The sequence below is a fragment of the Sphaeramia orbicularis genome, chromosome 12, assembly GCF_902148855.1.
Source record: "Sphaeramia orbicularis chromosome 12, fSphaOr1.1, whole genome shotgun sequence".
Classification (NCBI taxonomy): Eukaryota; Metazoa; Chordata; class Actinopteri; order Kurtiformes; family Apogonidae; genus Sphaeramia; species Sphaeramia orbicularis.
This window is the reverse complement of record NC_043968.1, coordinates 32,289,567-32,310,695: the sequence shown is the minus strand read 5'-3', so window position 1 is coordinate 32,310,695 and position 21,129 is coordinate 32,289,567. Positions and strand designations below refer to the sequence as shown.

Below are 21,129 nucleotides of genomic sequence, written 5' to 3'. Positions count from 1 at the left end.
CAGATGGAAAAAAACAAAATCCTGACATCCAACAGGAAGAAGCTTGACATGTCTAAAATAGAGTCACATGCTGATACAAAAAAGAAACACCCGATACTCCTGTTCAAGGAAATGCAGTTTGCAACAGTGGTGTAGTGGTCCCTGGAGAAGTGGGTATACTCTCAATTTTTGCCTTTTTTTTTTAAGTAGTCCAGAAAAATGCTGTTTTAGAAACAGTGACATGTCAGACTACTCTATTTAGTTTACCCAAAAATCCATCAGTAGTATTTGTTTACTATTATAAAATGATCATGAGTTGATCAGAAGCAGTTTGTAGCTTGTACTGGTCACACAAGCAGCTGCATGAATGGAAATGAATTCAACCTGAGGCAAACATAGGTTAATGTTAGCCTTTCATAACGCTAGCCTTTCTTAACATTAGCCTTTCATAACATAAGTCATTTATAACGTTAGCCTTTCATAATGCTAGCCTTTTGTAACATTAGCCTTTCATAACATTAGCCATTTATATCGTTAGCCTTTCATATAATGTTAGCCTTTCATAACGTCAAGCTACTTGCATATTTGAACTATTGGTGACACCATCTCTTCTCCTCTTAATGTGCAGTCATATGACCAGTAGTTTAAAACAGTAACTCATTTGGAAACCACCTTAAAACTTACCTCAGAATTATGTATTCCATGAAAATAGGTTCTCTCGATATGTGTCACCCATTTGAAAGATGTTAATTCTGCCTTTCTCGTTCATATTTGCAATAATCGCACATCTATCAATAAGACATGCAGTGACCTGTCAATCAACTGGGGTGGCACTGGCACCTGAGGAGGTGTCCAATCAGGTTCCAGAGGCGGCCAGCACTAGTTAGCAATATTTTCCTTGGTGTGACCTGCCCTACTCTGCCTCTAATTGGCTCATCAGTCCTCATGCCTAAAGTTAACCAATCTAATCAGTGAAGGCAGTGAGTACTAGCCAATTAGAGGCAGAGTAGGGCGGGTCATGGCTTCACCATCCTAGGAGGTAAAAATCGGCAATTTAGCTCAGGTACTACTGAATGGTACACATCAGGGGGATTTAGAAGTGGGTATACCCAATGATGACTGAAAAATAAGTGGGGATACTCCGTACACCCCCATATACCCTGGACTACACCACTGGTTTACAGGATACAAGGCCACAAAATGGTAGATTTAAGTCGCCTCTTCACATACTGTAGCTGCTGTGTGAGCTTCTATTGCCACAGTGCCACAAATAAACACTGGCATCTCAAACAGGACAGGGTTCTAACACGATTCTCCAGAGAAAGCATGGTACATAAAAAGGTAGCGTCTGTTGTCTTTACCTACGGGGCAGAAGAAAATAGGCGAACTTTTCTAAACCGAAAACAATTTCGGATTTAACTTTATTGCAGCCCCCTCCCCTCCTGAAACCAAACCTATGCCCTTGGTGGAGCTCTCCTCATTAAAGCCCCATCAGCGAGTCACATCATTACCTGTTTATTCCTTTCACTCCTCTCTCTCCTCCCTCTCTTCTGCACTGTCTGTTAGCCGGCCAGCTGCCACACACTCCAGAGGATATTCCAATTAGAGGCAACATACACAGACACACAAATGTGCACTGGTGGATATTCCAATTAAATGCAACAAACTACACAAACACACTGAAATGCACATGGACATTCTAATTAGATGAATAAACATGGTGTGGAGGCTGTTCAACCCATCTACTAAGGGAGGATGTTTTACTACAGTGCGTCCATTTAAACACACAAGCATAGACACACAGGCAAACACACACACTGTAGAAAACTATATAAATACACACATAAAATAACATCTGCAAACACATCTGCACATACAGAACAATGGTCAGTAGAGTAAAACATTTATGGCCTGAAAACATAAAGACACAGTGGTACTTTTATGTCAGTTCTCAAATGAATTTAACCTTTCTTAAGTGATTTACCACCATTTATACAGAGGATATTTATTTATATTTATTTTATATTATCCTCTGTATTTTGTACTTTTTACTGTAAATCATGTATTTTTCTATATTTAATTTCCTACATTTAATGCATGTTTATGAAAACTCAGAGTAAATTTAAAGGTTATTATATCAAAACAGACAAAACTGAAGAAAAAAATCTCATTTTTGGCAAAGACATCAATAATTGAATTTAAAAACAAGTGTCTCCATTTACTAAGGAAGTCGCTTTTGCATTGAACCTCAAATTAAGCAAATATAACTTGCGCATAAAAATATAACTAATGGAAAAATGCCAATTTCGCTAAAACTCTCATTTTTCGATTAAAAGTTTTTGCGCTGGCAAGAGGTGGTTTTTCGAGTGTAGCGCAAATGGTATATCATGCAAAACTGCAATGGAAAGACCTTTATCTGTAACTAGAGTCACGTGAATTAAAAACCCAGATGTTGACGGATGTTACAACAAGCAAAGAAGAAGAGTTTTAAGAGAAGCTTGGAGCGGTATGAGTGGACACACCAGGAAACTGATCATTTTTTAATTTAGAATAGGACAGAGGAGTAATATATAATAATAATAATAATAATAATAATAATAATAATAATAATAATAATAATTTTGGTCAGATTTCAAAAACACAGGATGAGAAATAATAATAATAATAATAATAATAATAATAATAATAATAAATACATCTGTAAATCAACGTGATATTTACATTCGTCGTGATGTTTATGGAATGACTTCTCATATCATCTTGCGATAATAAATAAATTATTGCTTTTGTGATTCAGTGGAAAAAACGACATTATGCACTTCTGTTTTTTCGACATTTAGTACATACTGGTTAAATTTTGCACATATAACCAATAGAAAAGCCACTAGTGTTTCAATGGTAACTACGGAGCCTTGGAACATCCATATGGGTCATATCTGATGACCATAAGAAGACAACAAACTGCATTTTACACCCATTATTTACATGTATTGATAGGATTAATAGATCAACAAGTATGAAATATTTTAAATCAGTAGATGGTTTTGGTCACAAGTGGATGTTTGGGTCTTTATTGGTTAAAACATAATTCACTCTCACAAACAGTAACTTCAAGGTTAGAGCTGCTAACAGAAGTTAGAATGTCATTCCTTTGATTTTTACAACTGGATTAGGGCTTCTGTCTGATGAAAACGAGAATATGTAAGGATTGAAATAGCTGAAACCAACTAACCAATAATGATGCTGACACTTTCTGGCTTCAAAAACAAAAAAAAAAAGGAAAGTGAGTAAAGGAAAGACACTACGGACTATCTGGCAAAGTATGATTTCCCTGATGTGTGATTAGACTGGATCTCTTTGATGCCAGCTTTTTGTCATGCATTGGAGGCTGGTACCTGCCTTAGAAAGAGAATAGACTGAGATGTAAGGACAGAGAGAAATGAAAATTACTTGACAATCTAAAATGGGAAAATAGTACATGTGAAAGTTAAATCTCATAGTAAGAAATAATCAGGAAAGACTTGCAGTTTAATAGAAACACAGATATCTAGTTGATGCATAGAACAGAATCATGTCCTTAGTCATTTGTAATGGGACGGGTAACTGTAAATAAATACAAGACAGTAAAGATGAAAAAATAAAATACATGCAGAATGTGCCAGAAAATACTTGGCTTATTTATAAGTATTTAGAGCTATAAACTTACTTTGATGCATCCATTTCCAAAAGAGCCTGTAATGGATGAGTGTGTTTATCAGTATATTATGTTAAGACTGTGAATGATACAGCCCCAAGCATACCAGTGTGTTTGTTCACTACTTATACTGCATTTATACTTTTACAGTATCCAACGATGCAAGTGGTTGCTATTATGATATAAAATCTTACATCTGCAATCACTGACCTATGACTTGTATTTCCATGAGAGTATAAGAGTTTACTGTTGAATAGTAACCCAATACAGAAAATCGATTTAGTAAAATATTGCTGCAATAGGTCCGGTAAATACAACAACCCTATGTGTGTATAGTCCTATTATCAGATAAGCTGTGTGTGCTTTAGTGTGTGCGTTTCTAAAGCGATAAGGTGAAAGGATATAGTCTTGAAATAGTCGCACAGTCACTCTGTGATGTCTGATTAATCTGTCACTAAAGGAATACTAGTATGTTTGTCTGTGTTTTTGTATCAGTGAATACATGTGGATAGGTGCATAAAATATAGCAGACAGCTGATTGTAAAAGCAGCTCATCCTGAACTTTAAATCATATCCAACATGCACACAGATATTCATCTATTGTTGTTCGATATTTTTATTGTTTTTCAAAACAGCCAAGTAGCTTACAGAAACACAAAGGAAAAAAAGAAATGAATATATAAATATATATATAAATATATCTATCTATATATATGTATATATCTATATATCTATATCTATATATGTATATATGTATATAAATATAAATAAATAAATAAATAAATAAATAAATAAATATATATATATATATATATATATATATATATATATATATATATATATAAATAAAAGAAAGAGAAAAAGAAAAAAAAATATAATTTTTTTTAGTAAAGTAAAATGGGGCAAACAACTCAAGATGATAAGGTGTATGATTAGGGATGGGAATTGCACAGAAAATATACCATATACACTATGTACAAATAATAACAACAGATGATGCCGGGACGGTTCGGGGGGGGGGGGGGGTACAGTGAAAGTGAAACTAAAGACGCTTCACTAATTCCTCTATTGCCACATTTCTACTACGTGGAACCGGTTCAACTCGGCTCCGCTTGCCTCCCGTTGTTGTGCACCTCATTTCCTCTCCCTTCTTACCTTCAGAAACTTGTATTTGAGAAGTTACAACATTTGTTGCCCACACCGGAACCGGAATCGGCCTGGTGCTACATTCACAAGCACTGCTAAGTAGCGTATCAAATATGTGACATTCCTGTAAATGATTCACATGCTGTGGACAAATGTTTGAGGATATTGGAGGGATTCCACCCTTTTGAAGACATGGAGCTTTGCAAGTGTTCCAAGTAAGTGGACCTGGTGTCGTCTTTTCAGACCGTTTCTGCCTCAACGCCATGTTGGCTACGTTCTGACCAAAACAATGCAGTGTACGTGTGACGTCATCGCGCATGCACAACGAAAGCGGAATCGATAAGCAGAATCTTTAAGCAGGCAGGCAAACGATTCCAAGTAATCGAGCTACTGGGAACCGGTTCTCAAAAAGAACCGGTTCTCGATTCCCATCCCTATGTATGATGTTGCATCACAAGTAAACTGGCTGAATTCCACATAGATTCCCACAAAAAGCAAAAAAAAAAAAAAACAAAGAGGTGAGTGGCATGTTGTGAGCCACTTCCCTGGCCAAGGTCTTCATTGGTTTGAGCCTCATGGTCCAAAAAAGGTTGCCAGATCTTATAGAATGTCTTTAGATCACAGGTGTCAAACATGCGGCCCGGGGGTCAAATCCGGCCTGCCAAAGGGTCCAGTCTGGCCCTTGGGATGAATTTGTGAAAAGCAAAAATTACACTATGATATCAACAATCCTTTTAGTTCAGGTTCCACATTCAGACCAATTCAATCGCAAGTGGGCAGGACCAGTAAAATACTATCATAATAACATATAAATAATGACAACTCCAAATGTTTCTCTTTGTAAATGTAAATATTTTCATGTATTTACTCTAAAACAAAGTATGATTTCGCAAAAAATGTGAATAATCTGTACAAATATGAACAACCTGAAATGTCTTAAGAGAAGTAAGTACAATTTTAACAATATTCTGCCTGTTACTAAATGTTCTGTGCATTTGTAGATCCACTGTGATCTGTAAGTTATAATGTACATGTGTAAATGATAAACTGAGACAGAATATTGTTAAAATTACGCTTATACTAACTTACATTACACTTCAGTTTGTTCATGCTATTCACATTGTTTGAAAGGACAGTTTGTAAATGTAAACCTTTTCATAATGTAAATTTACTTTTTTCACTCTTAAACATAGAGAATAGTTTGGAGTTGACATTATTTATATATTATTATGTTATTATTTTACTGGTCCGGCCCACTGCAGATCAAATTTAGCTGAATGTGGCCCCTGAACTAAAATGAGTTTGACACCCCTGCTTTAGATTATTACTCATGTTGTATTTCATCTTCTCTGTGTGAAGCACAGAGGTCAGGGCTGTCAACCCTGTTTTGAAAAGAGGCACAGTCTCAGATTTCCAAAGGCTCAAGATGAGCCTTTTTGTGATCCTCATCCCATACATGACAGTACACTGGGCGGACAGATCATGAGCCCTACAGATATTCATCTAAAATAAAACCGCGTAAGTGGAAATTGGATGGTGTACCACTTACACACACCTTTACAGCAGCTTGTAAAAGTTACATCTCGCTCACATCATGTTGGCATCAATAATTGAGTAAAGGTAGGTGGAATAAGCTCGGCACTGCAACGCTCTAAAAGCCTGGGCTAAGACATGAACCCAGTCAATCAGCCAGACGGAAATTCTTGTATACACAAGAGATTGCCAGCTGATTTGAGACTCTTAGCTATAAGCAGAGCAAGAATTGTAAAACATATCTGTATCTCCATGTTATGTGATACAATTTTGTTTTTTTTTGAAAAGTTTAAAGGAAGAAAAACCAAGCTCACTTTTTGTGGTTAAGTATTTCTCAAACCTAATAACTTGGCAAAATGGACTCAGTCTGTCAAAATCATGACAGACTCAACAGGCGCCCATAATCCACACCGACACCTCACCTCAGATATTGGTTCACACATATATTCATGACACAAGATCATCTAAATAATTTCCCTTCTCTATGCATTGTATTCATGCATCCAAATACACGGATGCATCCAATAGCTCGTCCCTGTATATTTCCTGTTGAATGTTTCGTCCCAAAGAAAATTGCTTTGAATTCTTAAGAGGTCATCTACAGGGCAATCCAACAGACAAACGGTTTCATTCCCTTCGCAGACTCCGAAATCCTGACGATCACAGGGATAAAGGACAGACATTTTCAATATACTTACACTCTGTAGAGACTGCATTCACGCAGACGTGTGAAAAAAAAAAAAGCTAATATGCAGTTTACATACAAAGGACCAGTCTCAGTCTCAAGGCTCAGTCAGTCCTTGATGATCCCAGTCATCCCCTGTATGATGACTTCAGGTTGCTTCCATCAGGTTGCAGATACAGTGTTCCTAAATGTAGGACCAGTAGGATGAGGAATTCTTTGCTTCCGGCAGCCATTGTTCTTCTGAATAACTCTTTGTAACGTTAGTGCTACTGTCTTTAATGGGCCATTTATTGTATTTATTGGTGGTTTGTTGTCCGTGTGATACTGCTGGCTGTAGAACAAATTACACCTTGGGGATAATAAAGTTTACCTTGACCCTTAAGGACGAGATCCAGAAAAGGACTGCAGTTGGTGGATCTCACTGCAAACTTCACTGCCAAATAACAGTCATGTTGTGCCTGTCATTTGTATGGAGGTAAAGGGGGGAAGAGTCAGACATTCATTCATTCATTCCTTTTCTGAACCCGCTTTAATGACCCTCACTAGGGTCATGGGGGTCGCTTGGAGCCTATCCCAGCTACATAGGGGCGAAGGCGGGGTACACCCTGGAAAAGTCGCCAGTTCATCACAGGGCTGAACATATAGAGACAAACAATCACTCTCACATTCACACCTATGGGTAATTTAGATGAACCAATTAACCTATCAGTGCATGTCTTTGGATGGTGGGAGGAAGCCGGAGAACCAGGAGAGAACCCACGCAGACACAGGGAGAACATGCAAACTCTACACGGAAAGGTCCCACCCCTGTCGACTGGTGTTGGAATCAAACCCAGGACCTTCTTACTGTGAGGCACGAGTGCTAACCACTGCACCACCGTGTCGCCCAAGATTCAGACATTTCCCACAAAACCTGCCTCTGTCTATGCCAGGGGTTCCCAAACTTTTAAACTCGCGACCCCCAAAATAACGGTATCGGAGACTGTTGACACCCAATATCCCTGAAGTGACTGAAGCATAAAACAAACATGCACACCAGACTCACACAATAATACTGTGGCATATTTGCCGCGTTGCATTGTGGGTACTAGACATTTGACTCATTGTGTTCTGTTTTATGTGCAAGGGTTCAAGGGGGGAGTTTGTGTTAATGTTTATTTAGGTTAATGTGTCAAAATTTATTGGCCTTTTCATGTTTATTTTTGTTTTTATTAATATGACACCATGAGTCAAAACTGTAGGCCGAACAATCCCTTACCTGTCGCTAAAAAGCTATTGTTCATATGTTAATCCTAAAACCTCTGCTCATATCCTTCCTGCATTTCTTAAAACTCATAGAGCAAATATCCTTCTTTCAAATTATAGGTGCAAAAATAAGTAAGAACGACAGTAAGTACCCTTAATCTGTTGTAACTACTTCAGGGGTCGCATAAAGAGGTTTCTGAAAATCATCTCTCGACCCCTCGTTGGCGTTCCATGACCCCCACTTTGGGAGTCTGGGTCTATGCCAATAAGCGTTGTTATAAAAACTGTCCAATTCCCAAAAGATCAGCACCAATTGCTAAATGTTGGCGTAATAAACATTTGCAGAAAGTTCCTCACTTCTGACTCACCATCTCTGTGTATCGCTCTCTTTCTCCAAATCTTGGCCTTTGTGAGACTTGAATCATAGTTCCTTATTGTTTCTATGACATCAAGTACCAAATCTTCCATAAAATATATGAGGCATGATGGAATGCGTATCATTCGTCATCATATATTTAAATATAATAAACTTGATGGAGGTCCGACTGCCTTACCACAAACAAGGTGTAACACCTGCAGAACACTCAACAGCAATGATGAAGGTACGGTTGCTGCACTGTGGATGTAAATACACACAGTGTCTTTTGAGTTCTGAGACGCTCTGACGCACAGATAGCTGGGATACCAAACAGAACATCAGTCCTAATGTTTCTGTGAAACTCCAGATATACTCAGAGATATATAACATGAAGGTTATATTAACAGATTGCACAAACACAGCTCAGTTTCCTGATGCAACTCATTCTTTGTAGATTCCAAGTGTTTGACACAAAAAAGGGCCAGAAACACACAGACTTACCCTCTCTGCAGACTGTGATGTCCCAAAGAAGATGGGTATGAACGCCAGCCAGATGATGCAGGTCGTGTACATGGTAAATCCAATGGGCTTGGCTTCGTTGAACGTTTCAGGTACACCTCTCGTCTTGATGGCGTAGACTGTGCATGTCACCATCAGCAGGATTGAATAACCCAAGGAGCAGATAAGGGACAGGTCCGAGATGTCACACTTGAGGACGCCGCGGGCAGCCATTGGGTCCTGGGTCCGCTGTTCGCCATAGTCCACCACGGTGTGAGGTGGATCCACGGCGAACCAGACGAAGACTCCCAGCAGCTGAACTGAGATGAGGGAGAAGGTGATGACGAGCTGGGAGGCAGGAGAGATGAACCTGGGAATGAGAGGGTGATTAGTGTGAGGAGTAACTGTGCAGCACAGTGCCAAAGAATCCAGTGGGATATTCAGTAGGATTATTTAGTGCAGTCCTTGAACAGAGCTTCACATTAAAGAAAGGCAATTAATTATCACTCTTCCTGCTTGTAATTATGTCAAAATACTGGGTTTTCTTCATTTTAACAATAGCAACAAGGAAGGAGAACAGCCTCAAAACAGAGAATGTTCCAGGAAAGGCATGACAGAAACTTAAATTGGAATTATCAGAAAAAAGGCATTAAAATTGATGCATGAATAATAGCAGTATGATAACACTGACTCCAATCCAGCTGGAAAGTGCTGAGGGAAAAAGAAATGACCATCTGGGTAGTAGGGACATGAACCTGAGTACTATTAAATTCTGCATTAACATTTTAGCCACTTAGTTGATGCTCTCTTCCAGAGTCACTCACTCTGAGTGCAAACAGTACAATAGGTGAGTGTGAGTTCATGACTCTCATAAATAATGTATGAAAAATAAGGATGAATAATGATTGCAAGCGACTTAGTAAGGAAGACAGTGAGGTGAAGTCTTAATTGTGAATGCACACCCTTGAATGAAAAAAGAAGAAAACACACACAGCGACCTTGGGTGTCACTACATCCATTAAAAGTATCAGATTTATGATAATGCAGAGTGATGGACAGCTGTTATCTTTACCTCGGTGCTGTTACAGACTTCTTCCCTTGTTCGAAGATGCGGTGTATCCTGTTTGTCTTGGTGAGTAGGGCAGCGTAGCTAAAACACATCCCCAATCCCAAAAAAATCCTCCTGAATGAACACACTCCCACGTCTGGAGTCGCAATCATCAGGAAGGTAATGGCATAACACAGGAAGATTCCTGTCAGCAACACGTAGCTCATCTCACGTCCTGAAGCTCGTACGATAGGTGTGTCATTGTACCGGACAAATGTTACTATGACGAAAGAGGTGGCGATGATCCCCAACATGGAAATGAAGACGGGTACGATGGCCCAGGGGGAGTGCCACTCCAGCTTGATAATGGGGATGGGGACACAGCCGGTCCGGTTGGCATCAGGTCGCATCTCATATGGACACAGCTCACAGGTGAACTCTGACGCCTAAGAAAGGGATTTGATATCGTACATGAAAGAATGATGACAATAGCCCTCCACTGCATGTCAGATATTCTACCTTTACAGTTTAATGTGATTTTAGATGAACATTAACAAGACTAGAAAAGCACTCTGAGATCGCACACCTCCACCAAGGCAGATCAGCCCCCCCCCGATCACCACCAAAATATAATCATTTGTTCCTTGTGCCAGTATCAACATTTCCTGAAAATTCCATCAAAATCCTTCCATTACTTTTTGAACTAGAAAAGCACTCGGAGAGCGCAGACCTTGATCTCACATGCTAAGACCCCCAAAGATGAGGGTGAGTCAAAAAGTTCTCAAAAAAATATTAAAAAAAGTTTATTTGTCACAATAACAAAACTAGAAAAGCTCTCGGAGAGCGCAGACCTCCGCCAAGGCAGATCAGTGCCCCTCCCAATCACCACCAAAATTTTATCATTTTTTCCTTGTGCCAGTATCAACATTTCCTGAAATTTTCATCCAAATCCATCCATAAGTTTTTGAGTTATCTTGCACACGGACAGACAGACAGACAGACAGACAAACCAACGCCGGCAAAAACATAACCTCCTTGGCGGAGGACAAAAATTGCAGCGCCTAATTTTTGTGTCCTTTTTACCATGTTACATGCAGATTTTTGTATTAAATATAATGTAAAATAATATAAAATGTGTTTTATCTAAAAAAATTTTTTAGCTCCTCTGTCCTGTTTTAAGGGACCAGTTTCATAGAAACACCCAAATGCAAATGATGTAACACCTTTGAACTCATTTTACAGCTCCATTACTCAATATGTTTACATCATCAGTGAATCTTTAAATAAACCTGGTTTCATTGAACTGATACAGCCTAAAGTAGAATCCCCCAGTGGTCAGTCAAAATGCAACAGAATTCAAGTCAGTGTTCTTGTAATTCCTGCAATGTGGTGGAGGTAATTATCTTGCTAACAAACAAACAAACAAACAAACAAACAAACAAACAAACAAACAAACAAACAAACCCTGATGAAAACATAACCTCCTTAGTGGAGGTAATAAAAATCAGCTCAGACTAGAGAAGAAATCCTGTGGTCAACCTACCATGACAGAGCTTGAATTAACTGGCCTACATTTATATTTCAGTTCTAGAGGGGAGATGTTTTGGGCCAGTTTTGTCCACTGTCATTACCACAAAATCAGTTGAAGCTGAACTGTGTTACCTACCTCTGTGAAGTGAGTTACTAATGAGAAGAATTCATTTCACACATTGTGTACATCTGCTGTATTGTCGTCTACTTGCTTTCTTGTATTGCTAAACTACTTTCCATTCGGCTAAAATCCCAAATCTACAGTAAGTGTGTCAGCAGATTATTGATTTTACAGCAAATGCATGTATCTGTAAAATGACTATTGATTGCCCAGAGACAAGCACAGCCTGGTGTTATTATGGCTGATCTTTTCTTCTTTCTTCTGTATTGCTTCCTGAAAAACTCTTTGTACATATACAGTACTGTACTTGCTCACTCATGGATTTTACTAACTTAATAAGATGCATGATGGGCTGCCAAATTGTCCCTGACTGTGATATAATTAAAATAAGGGATGCATCTTTATAATGTGTGATAAGACCGTTTTCCCTTTCTTCAAATTATGTACTTCCATTTGCTATAATAGCATTCGTACAGTTCTTAGTGCAAAAGATGAATTGAAAATGGGCCACCTAAGTGGCTCAATTTTTTAATTGCACAAAATGAGAAAAAAAAAAAAAAAAAAAAACTGGGATCACTTCACAGAAGGAAAGAGCACTGCTGAGGAATAGGCAAGTAGGCCAAGTCATAAAACAGATGCATAAGAGATCATTGGAATTTTCCAAAAGCTGCCGTAGCAAACACACTGTATACTTTGGTTGATTTATTGTAAAAGCCTTCAAACAAATACAGTGGATTGTACTTAAGTGTGTATACTTACACACAGTCATGTTGTGCAATTTAGCTTAGAGAGGTTTGGGTGAAGGAACCTAATTCAATACCTTTCAGCCTGTTTTTGTCAACAGGTCAGTGTTACATAAGTCAGCTGGGGAATCTAAGAGCTACTGTGCATTTATGGCTTTTGTAACCTTTATCACAAATAACCCAGTAAGGATACAATGCTAAAGAAAAGACACTTCTATGTTCAGTGTTCCACCAACAAATATTTCAGGGCTACTGGGCAAAGGTATCAATGAAAAAGTCAAACTATTTCTGCACTGTGCCTTTCACAGCCGGAATAAAACACCATAATGCACATAAAAGAAGTTGCCATTTTGGATTTTAGCTTTAAAAAAAAGTCAGGTTTGTAAACACTGATTAAATCATAGACGTACAGTACTTTGTACAATCTGTATACCTGGGGAAAGTCTATAAGCATTAGCTGAAGTGAACATAGTAAAAGTAAATATACACACTAAAATATACAGCATAGCATCAAGATAGATGCTGTCAAATCAAAAGACTATTTACAGCTTCTTATTTTGTTGTAAGGATAAAAACAAGAATTAGTGTACTCTGAGTTTCTCTACAGACATACCTGATAGTGATATCCCTCACAGCGTTCACAGTGCCAGCAGCATGGTGACCCTTTGACCACTTTTTTCCTTTCACCTGCTCTGCATGGGATGCTGCACACAGAGGCTGGGAGAGACGGGTCCCCTGTCCTCCAACGCATGGCCTCAACCTAGAAGAAGACAACAGGTGGATGAGGACCACAAATGGGAGAAGGAGAAAAAGAGACAATCAGCAATATGGAGGAGGTCTTTTCCATATGGCAAATAGAAGTTTGTTTTTTTCTGAAGTACAAGAGGATAATCTAAACCCATAAAGACCCAGACAGCCACTGGTGACCAAAACCATCTACTGATCTGAACTGTGTAATACCTGTTGATCCACTAATCCTATCAATACATGTAAATAATTGGTGAAAAATGCAGTTTCTCATCTTTTCATGGTCATCAGATATGACCCATTTGGATGCTCAGAGGCTTCGTAGTTACTGTGGAAACACCATCATCTTCTACAACACTGATTCACCGGTAAAACCCATGGAGTTGGATCAATGACAGTGGATGAAGACACTGGGTTTATGCTCAGTTATTGATATATCTTCTTGAAAAAGTCCCATTTTCTTTATTTTCACTGTTTCTGATATTATGACAACTTTAATCTGAGCTTTTATGAACATCTACATGATCAGTAAATTAACTATGGGTCAACACCAGATTTTCATTGAAAAACACATGAACTATGAAGGATAATATTCTAATAAATAGTGAAAAATCACTTAAGAAAGGTTGAATAGAGAGAAAAAAAATAATTTGGGAATTGACACAACAGTAGCACTGGGTCTTTATGGGTTAAAATCATTTAAATGGAAAAACAAATAAAAAAAAAAAAAGTCCATTTTCTTATGTGATTTTATGTGTTGCAAAGATTGGCAGTCATCTGCTGAAGCTGACATTCTTGTGTAATAACAGTCCCTCCACACAGCGTTCACTGTACCTGCAGAAAGTCAGTCTTCGGGGCAAGTTGGAGAGCAATTAGCACAAGCAGATCCTCTGATCATTTTCCTGAGAGCTGTCGGGCACAAAACTAACACCAGCTAGTCTGGAAGCCAGCAATCAAACCATAATCAGATCTGGCACAAATAGGCCATCTGTATTTCCTTCTGTGTGTGTATGTGTGTGTGTCAGCATATGTTCTTCCATGTGTGCATTTTGTTTGTTTGTGTCATGCTGCCATCAGAGTAGATGCCTCAGTTTTGTATATGCATGTATCCTGTATGTGTTTTGATTTCTCACTTGATTTCTTATATGTGTGTGAGTGTTTTTGTAATAAACTCTGTCGTTATAGTCAGTCCCTGAGGTTCATCTCTTGCCGAGGGTGAGGAGTAAAATGGAACATTACTGTTTTTAACAGGCACATAATGTACCAGTCCAACAAAAACTAGTTAGGAGGAAAAACTCATTAGGGACAGACTTGATTTGATCATTGACACACATATGGAAGCACACACACTTGCAGCATTTAAACACCAATACTGGGTTACTTGCCATTCACAGCTTAGTGCTGCAAATATATCTGTCAGGAAAAAGAAGTGTAATGGAAAAAAGCCTACTGTGTGTGGTTGTGGGGGAGAGAGAGACTGAGTGTATGTGCAGGAGTGCAAATTAGCACTGTCAGAAACTTTTGAGACTGGTTTTGTTAAGTGTTTTTTTTGGCTATTTATTATTTATTCATAGCTCTACCAGTTCTTGCACAATCGTTACAGACACACACCAACACACACCTTATTTTAAAAACAATAACCATAAATTATGCATTGCACAAAACAACTGAGGCCGAAGTGTGAACCTTTCTTCCTTTAATTGCCTAAGTGACACAATAATAACTACAGTAGTTATTTTATTTTTTTCTTTATTGTAAACTTTTTCCTGTTTGTGTGTTTGCATGTGTTCATTTTCTTAAATGTCTCCAGTGTAATTAGGTTGAGCACATGGTAACTAAACAATCCCTTGACTACTGTTTTGCTTTAAGGAAATAGAGAAAGACTGCAAACCCACTGAAACTTTTACCATAAAACTACCACCTCATTTACACCTGGTATTCAAATGCAGTCTGTCTCTGCATAAGTTATCCAGATAAATGCATGTTCTTCCAAGGTGCAAATTTGTTCTCACTGAGTTTCAACAGGTTGAGCTTGACCATGTGTGGAGGTTGTCTGGCTTGTAAATGGATCTTAGGTCAGTGTAAGTGACATCTGCATAACGCATCACGGACAAATTGTTCCATATTTACTGGCATGTATATACAAGTCACCCACAGGCTACATTAATGCAAATAAGTCATTATTCCTTTGTGACTTCTGGGCTCGTGACAGATCAGAGGTCAGCTGACTTGGAAAAAAAGAAAGAAATGAAAGGTTTACATCCCAAGAGTCGCACTAAACAAGCTTAATAGCATTATGCGGTTGACAGCGACGTTGAAGCAAAACTGAACAGTTCCTACAGAAACTGGTGCATTTAAAAGACATTTCAAGACAAATATGTAAACAAAGGTGGCGGTGGACCTGGCTGCAATGCTAATGGAATGTAAAACAGCTAAAGGTGGATTCAAATGAAGCTGAAAATAATAGAAATAAATCAAGAATAACTTGCACATTTATACAGGAGCTTAAGCAGATAGAATCAAAGCATCCAAAGTCATGGTCTACTTTAACATTAGTCAGTCAAAGCTCGATACAGTTGGTGACACGGACTTGACTTAAAATGATAAACGTAAGTAATTCTGCTGGTGCTAAGATTAAACTGACTTTTGTTCTAATCATAACATGATTTACCACCACTTACTCACACACAGGTTTTGTCTCAGAGGCCAAGAATGCATTACAAATACCAGATATGAATATAAAATCAAGACTGGATCATTTCTTATCTGGATAACATGTCCAAATAGGGAATGTGTTTTATACAAGTTGTAAATGGGGTCTGAATGATATCAATGGACACGATAAAAAAAAGCCATTCAGTTTATTGCTCATGAAAACTTTCACATACTAACACCACTAAATTCAAAGGGCTGGTGATTAAACAAGTCAAATACATTCTGTATGGTAATTCATCAGTTGTCAAAGTGCCCAATCCTTTGCGACTCAATTACATGAATGTGTTGTACATTGTGTTGCCTCAGTCTCTCTCCCTCTCTCTCTCTCTCTCTCAGTCAGGCCATACATCAGACAGAAAGCATTTCATGTCTATTTGTCTTCTTCTCTGTCATTTGGTCTTTCTAATGAAGTCCTGAGTGGATTTATAGCACCAAACACTCCAAAGTGCTGAAGGAGGTTGTGTGAATGTATGTATGTGACGCTGATTCAGTGAGTAATAAGCACAGACGAAGACAGTGGGATTTTCTTTTCACTTGTGCGTTAAATTTATGGTTTTGTGGATCTGTACTGCATGTACTGCTCTGATGTTCAGCACAGTTTTATTTATTGTAACCTTGTGTGGGTGCATACAGAATACGTGTAAGTATTTCACTTCAAAAGGTTTAGCATTCTAAAAGCAATGACACATCCAAATTCTAAAAGTGTGAAGTACTAAATTCTTGCTAACTTCTGCTTCTGAAGGAGTGTAATAACTTAAACAAATCCAGCCCAGCAACAGGAGATTTTGAAATCATGGCAGCTGTTCACAGTGATGTTAAACTTTCATTCTGCTGAGGCATTTGGTCTATAATTCCTCCAAAGCTTGAATAAACCACTCAAATCAAAATATGTTTTGGATTATTATAAAGGGTTTTATTACTGCACACAAGCGAATAAAAACGACTGATAAAAATATGGTTAAACATGCAGTGAGCAGGAAAAATATCTTCATTTATATGTGTGATGGTGTATATTACTACTGTTTTTTTTTTAGCTCCACATTTATTCCTGAGAGTGGCGTGGGTTGACAGTTAATTGAACTTCAAAGTTAAACACAACACAAGAAACAAGATGACCTTTTAGTTCTACTGAAAGCATCTGCCACACATCAGGTTCCTTGATATATTTTATATTGACTTTAATGAATTGACTCTATGCAGATGCCATTAGTGATTATATTTAATTCAATTTATTCATTTTTAAGTGAGCGTGTGTGGAAAATAACCAACCTTCAGGTGTAATTTATTAGTCCAGGACCCGATGACTCTGTACTCAGCAGTCGATCTGTTGTTGATCTGGTACTGGAAGATATCGTATCTTCCTGGAGCGTCTCCATTCTCGTTGAAAACCACCGGCGTTCCTGCACTTCCTGAAACACACACGGTACATGATGGACAGTGGGTTAGTTAAAGTCATACTGCAGTTCGACTGGTTCTCTAGAACAGTGTTTCCCAACCTTTCTGAGCCACCGCACATATTTTACATTAGGAAAATCACAAGGCACACCACAAAACAAAAATGTGACAAAAAGCATATTTATTGAAATATAATGGAAGTCTCGTCTCAATTTACTTGGTGTGAAATCTAGGCGTGTTTAGTTGAACACAAAGCTGATCAGACACCCCTGGGACAGACTCTTTGGCTTACCGATTGAGGTCTGTTGTATAACAGTATGGGAGGCATTTCTCCCCCACTCCAACCCGATACCTGAGGTTCGCTGATCTTTGCATCACTAGCGAGGGGGGCTTTATTAACAGAATGCACAGAATGCTGGTTCACTTCCACTTTTATTTTGCAAAGGGAAACAGAAGAATTGTAGAGTGGATCATTGGCGTGTGCAGTCGTTTCCTTCCAATATTGTTTGTTTATTGTTCATTTGCATGTATACAAGACAATAAAAACACAATAATAATAACAGTAAAAGACATGCCGGGGAAGCCAAAAACCAAAGTGGTTTATTGTGGGCCACCCCAAGGACTTGAAATAAAAAAAGTGTTTGCAGTGTCTAATAATGATATACAATCATAAGTAAACGAAATTAATTAAAAGAAGGAAATAAGTCAAAAACAAGTACAACAAAAAAAAAAAACTAAATACATCATAAGCAGTGCACATAGAAATAAATAAGAATTGACAAAACTATGAAATGAAATTCTGAATGAAACTAATAAGTTATTTAACTAAGAAAAATGATAAATGAATCAAGAAGAACGAACAGATCAGGTGAAAGTAGTGCTTGGATGTTCTAGGAAATCCAGTTTTAAGAGTTTTTTGAAGCTGGGTACGAGCACACAGGTCTGCTGTGACTGGCTTAAATTGTTCCATATGATGGGGCTCCTATACAGTATTGTAAATTGTTTCTGATTGGATTTTGTCATAATTGGTCTTAGTAGATTCCGCTGTCTTGTACTATGGTGATGAATGTCTGAGTTGAACCAGAAGAAGCCTTTGTATTGATCAGGTAAACATGAACTGTTATTAACAATTTTATGGACAAATAAGGGAATCTGAAATTTGTTGATATCATACACAGTCATAACTCTTAAGTGGTGAAACAGACCTCCAGATCCTCCAGGGCAGAAGCTGGTGCTTCCACCTCCGACCACTGAGACTCCTGAATAGTTAGAGCTAATTCCAGATTGCGTCACGTGGCCAACTCCTCTGCTGTCAAACAAGGAAACCAAACTCCAGGTGCAAGTCAAAATATATCTGATAATGATACTCTGATTTTTTGATCCCCTCTCCTTAAATAGTGAAAATGACTCAAAATATACAGACAACTGGGACCCTGATATTAATTTCTTAAGAAGTTCTACAAGTACAGTACAGTCGTACGCATCTATATCATGCTGCTTGGTTACAGTACCAATCAGGTGAAACTGGATAATCTTCCACTGCACACTTATGTGCCGCGGCCCACTGGTTGGGAAACACTGCTCTAGTATACTGATCACAAGTAGAGTAATTCTTGAAATGTGTGAACTTTATAAATGCATTAAACAAAAAAACTAGGGCTGTCAAAATTAACGCATTAACGTGGATTAATCCATCATCATGATTAATCTGATTAAAATGTTTAACACAGTTAACCCATCTGCAGCGTAGAGTGACTCTGAATGTCTCTGCCAACGCATTTGGGGCAGTTTGTCCAAGTAGAGTTACCGACACACATGAGCAAATGGTCAGCTGATCCGGTAGTGACAGCAGCAGAACCAGCCCATAAAGATGGAAGACACTAAACAACACGATGGTCCATGGATGGAAATATGAGGACAGAAAAGAACCAAGACGGAACAGTTGTTCACAGTTGTTTTGTTGAAACTGTTGAAGGTGTTTAATAAACGTGTTAAGTGCATATATATTCCATTGTCATGCGTTGACATTTATGTTGATTCAGTTTAGGGGTTTTGGTTTTTTTTCTCTTCCTGTTTTATTTTGGTGATGGTGGTCACCTTCCTGTTTTGTCTGCACTCTGTCAGTCTTGTCTTTGTCTTCCCTAATTCCCTCATTGCCTGCACCTGGTGTTCCTCCTGTAATTGCCCGCGCCTGTTTGTGATCCCTGCCTCCCCTATACATTCTCCCCTCTCCCTTCGTCTGTTGTCAGTGCGTCCTTTCTGTTTCCCTGTTAAGACCTCCATGTGCTAAGTATCCTGAGTCTTGTTCCATGTGTTTTGTACATCAGGTTTTTAGTTTAATATAGAGTACATTGTGCTTCCCCCTTTAGTTCATTAGGTTTTTTTTAGTTTATTATTGAGCATGTTATGCTTCCTCCCTTCGTTCATCTGTTTTTGTGTTTTTGTTAAAATAAATCCCTTTAACCACTGAACCTTGAGTGTCTCGTGCATTTGGGTCCACCCTGAGTGTCGTGCCGTAACATTCCCTTCTTTCTTGAGTCTGTTTTCTCATGCAAAATGAAACACGATTAATATAGATTAAAAATGAAGGATATTTAATTGTGATTATTTAAAGTTAATCCACAGCAACCCTTTGATTAATCTGATGAAAAGTTTTAATCATTTGACAGCACTAAAAAAAAACTAAAACATATGCTAAATTATGGCTACTGCCTCCAAACAGCATGAGATACCTAAAAAGAAAAAAAAAAGTATTACAACAAATTGTATTGTTTTAAGTAACTGTATTCTTCCAAACCAAGACAACTAACATAATAACATGGAATTATATCTTGTATTTTATCTAGTATGCAGCATATTTAGTACTAATGCTTGTGGCACATGTGACCAAACGGTACAATCATGGACAAAAGTTTTCACAGCGACACAAACTTTGTTTTTGAGAACTTCACTGACCTTTGAGATATTTTCAACATGTTTGTGTGGTACACTGAGCAACATCTATAAGAATTTTTATCAATTTCAAAGAAATTTATGGGCAAATAAATCACATTTATGCAATGACTAAATTCACATCACTGTTAAAATGTTTGGCCCTGACTGTACTTCAGAAATGCCTGTTTTTAAATCTCATAGCTCATATGACACAGACACTGTCACCTTCTGGTTCTAGTTTGCATTGGTACCTGCATGTGTGTGTGATGAAGTGTGTGTATCTGTACATGCATGGGTACATCTATTTGATATTTAAGGTTTGGTGTCTCACTACCAATAATGTTTAACACCAACTCTTTATCCTTCTCCATCTGTGTCTCAGTGCCATTCTTTCTTTTATCCAGCCATAATGAAATCAAGTTGCTGCACACGTTGCATAAAGAAAATCCAATTACAGTGTACATGTCGCGAAAGCACTGCATTATGGAAATTCCACCTGTGTACTATAAGTCACCGATATGGCAGAGTGATGCGAACAAAACAGTTATCCATTTAAGGCTAAGAAAAGTGAAAAACTTGGAAGACAGAGGGTGAAATTTGAATAAAATGAAAACCAAGACAGAAAGTGAGAATGTCAGAGCGACATATATAGAACGTATGACAAAAAGCCAAAGAAACAGGAGGACTGTGACATATTATCAGGAGAAAAGTGAGTAGCAGGGTTAAGGAAAAGACTGCACGATAGGAAAGAATGAAAA

At 38.1% G+C, this 21,129-nt stretch overlaps 1 protein-coding gene across 2 annotated transcripts in view; it reads right to left on the bottom strand.

Annotated features, from left to right (window-relative positions):
- The window catches only part of grm8a (glutamate receptor, metabotropic 8a), a 382,630-nt gene that overhangs the window by 39,117 nt on the left and 322,384 nt on the right, over positions 1 to 21,129 (bottom strand). For both annotated transcript variants that reach the window (XM_030150035.1, XM_030150036.1), the window contains 4 exons: positions 17,312 to 17,451; positions 13,194 to 13,340; positions 10,211 to 10,632; positions 9,142 to 9,508 (listed from right to left, as the gene is read on the bottom strand). In XM_030150035.1, the coding sequence (XP_030005895.1) occupies positions 9,142 to 9,508; positions 10,211 to 10,632; positions 13,194 to 13,340; positions 17,312 to 17,451 (1,076 nt within the window). The remainder of the gene's footprint in view (positions 1 to 9,141; positions 9,509 to 10,210; positions 10,633 to 13,193; positions 13,341 to 17,311; positions 17,452 to 21,129) is intronic.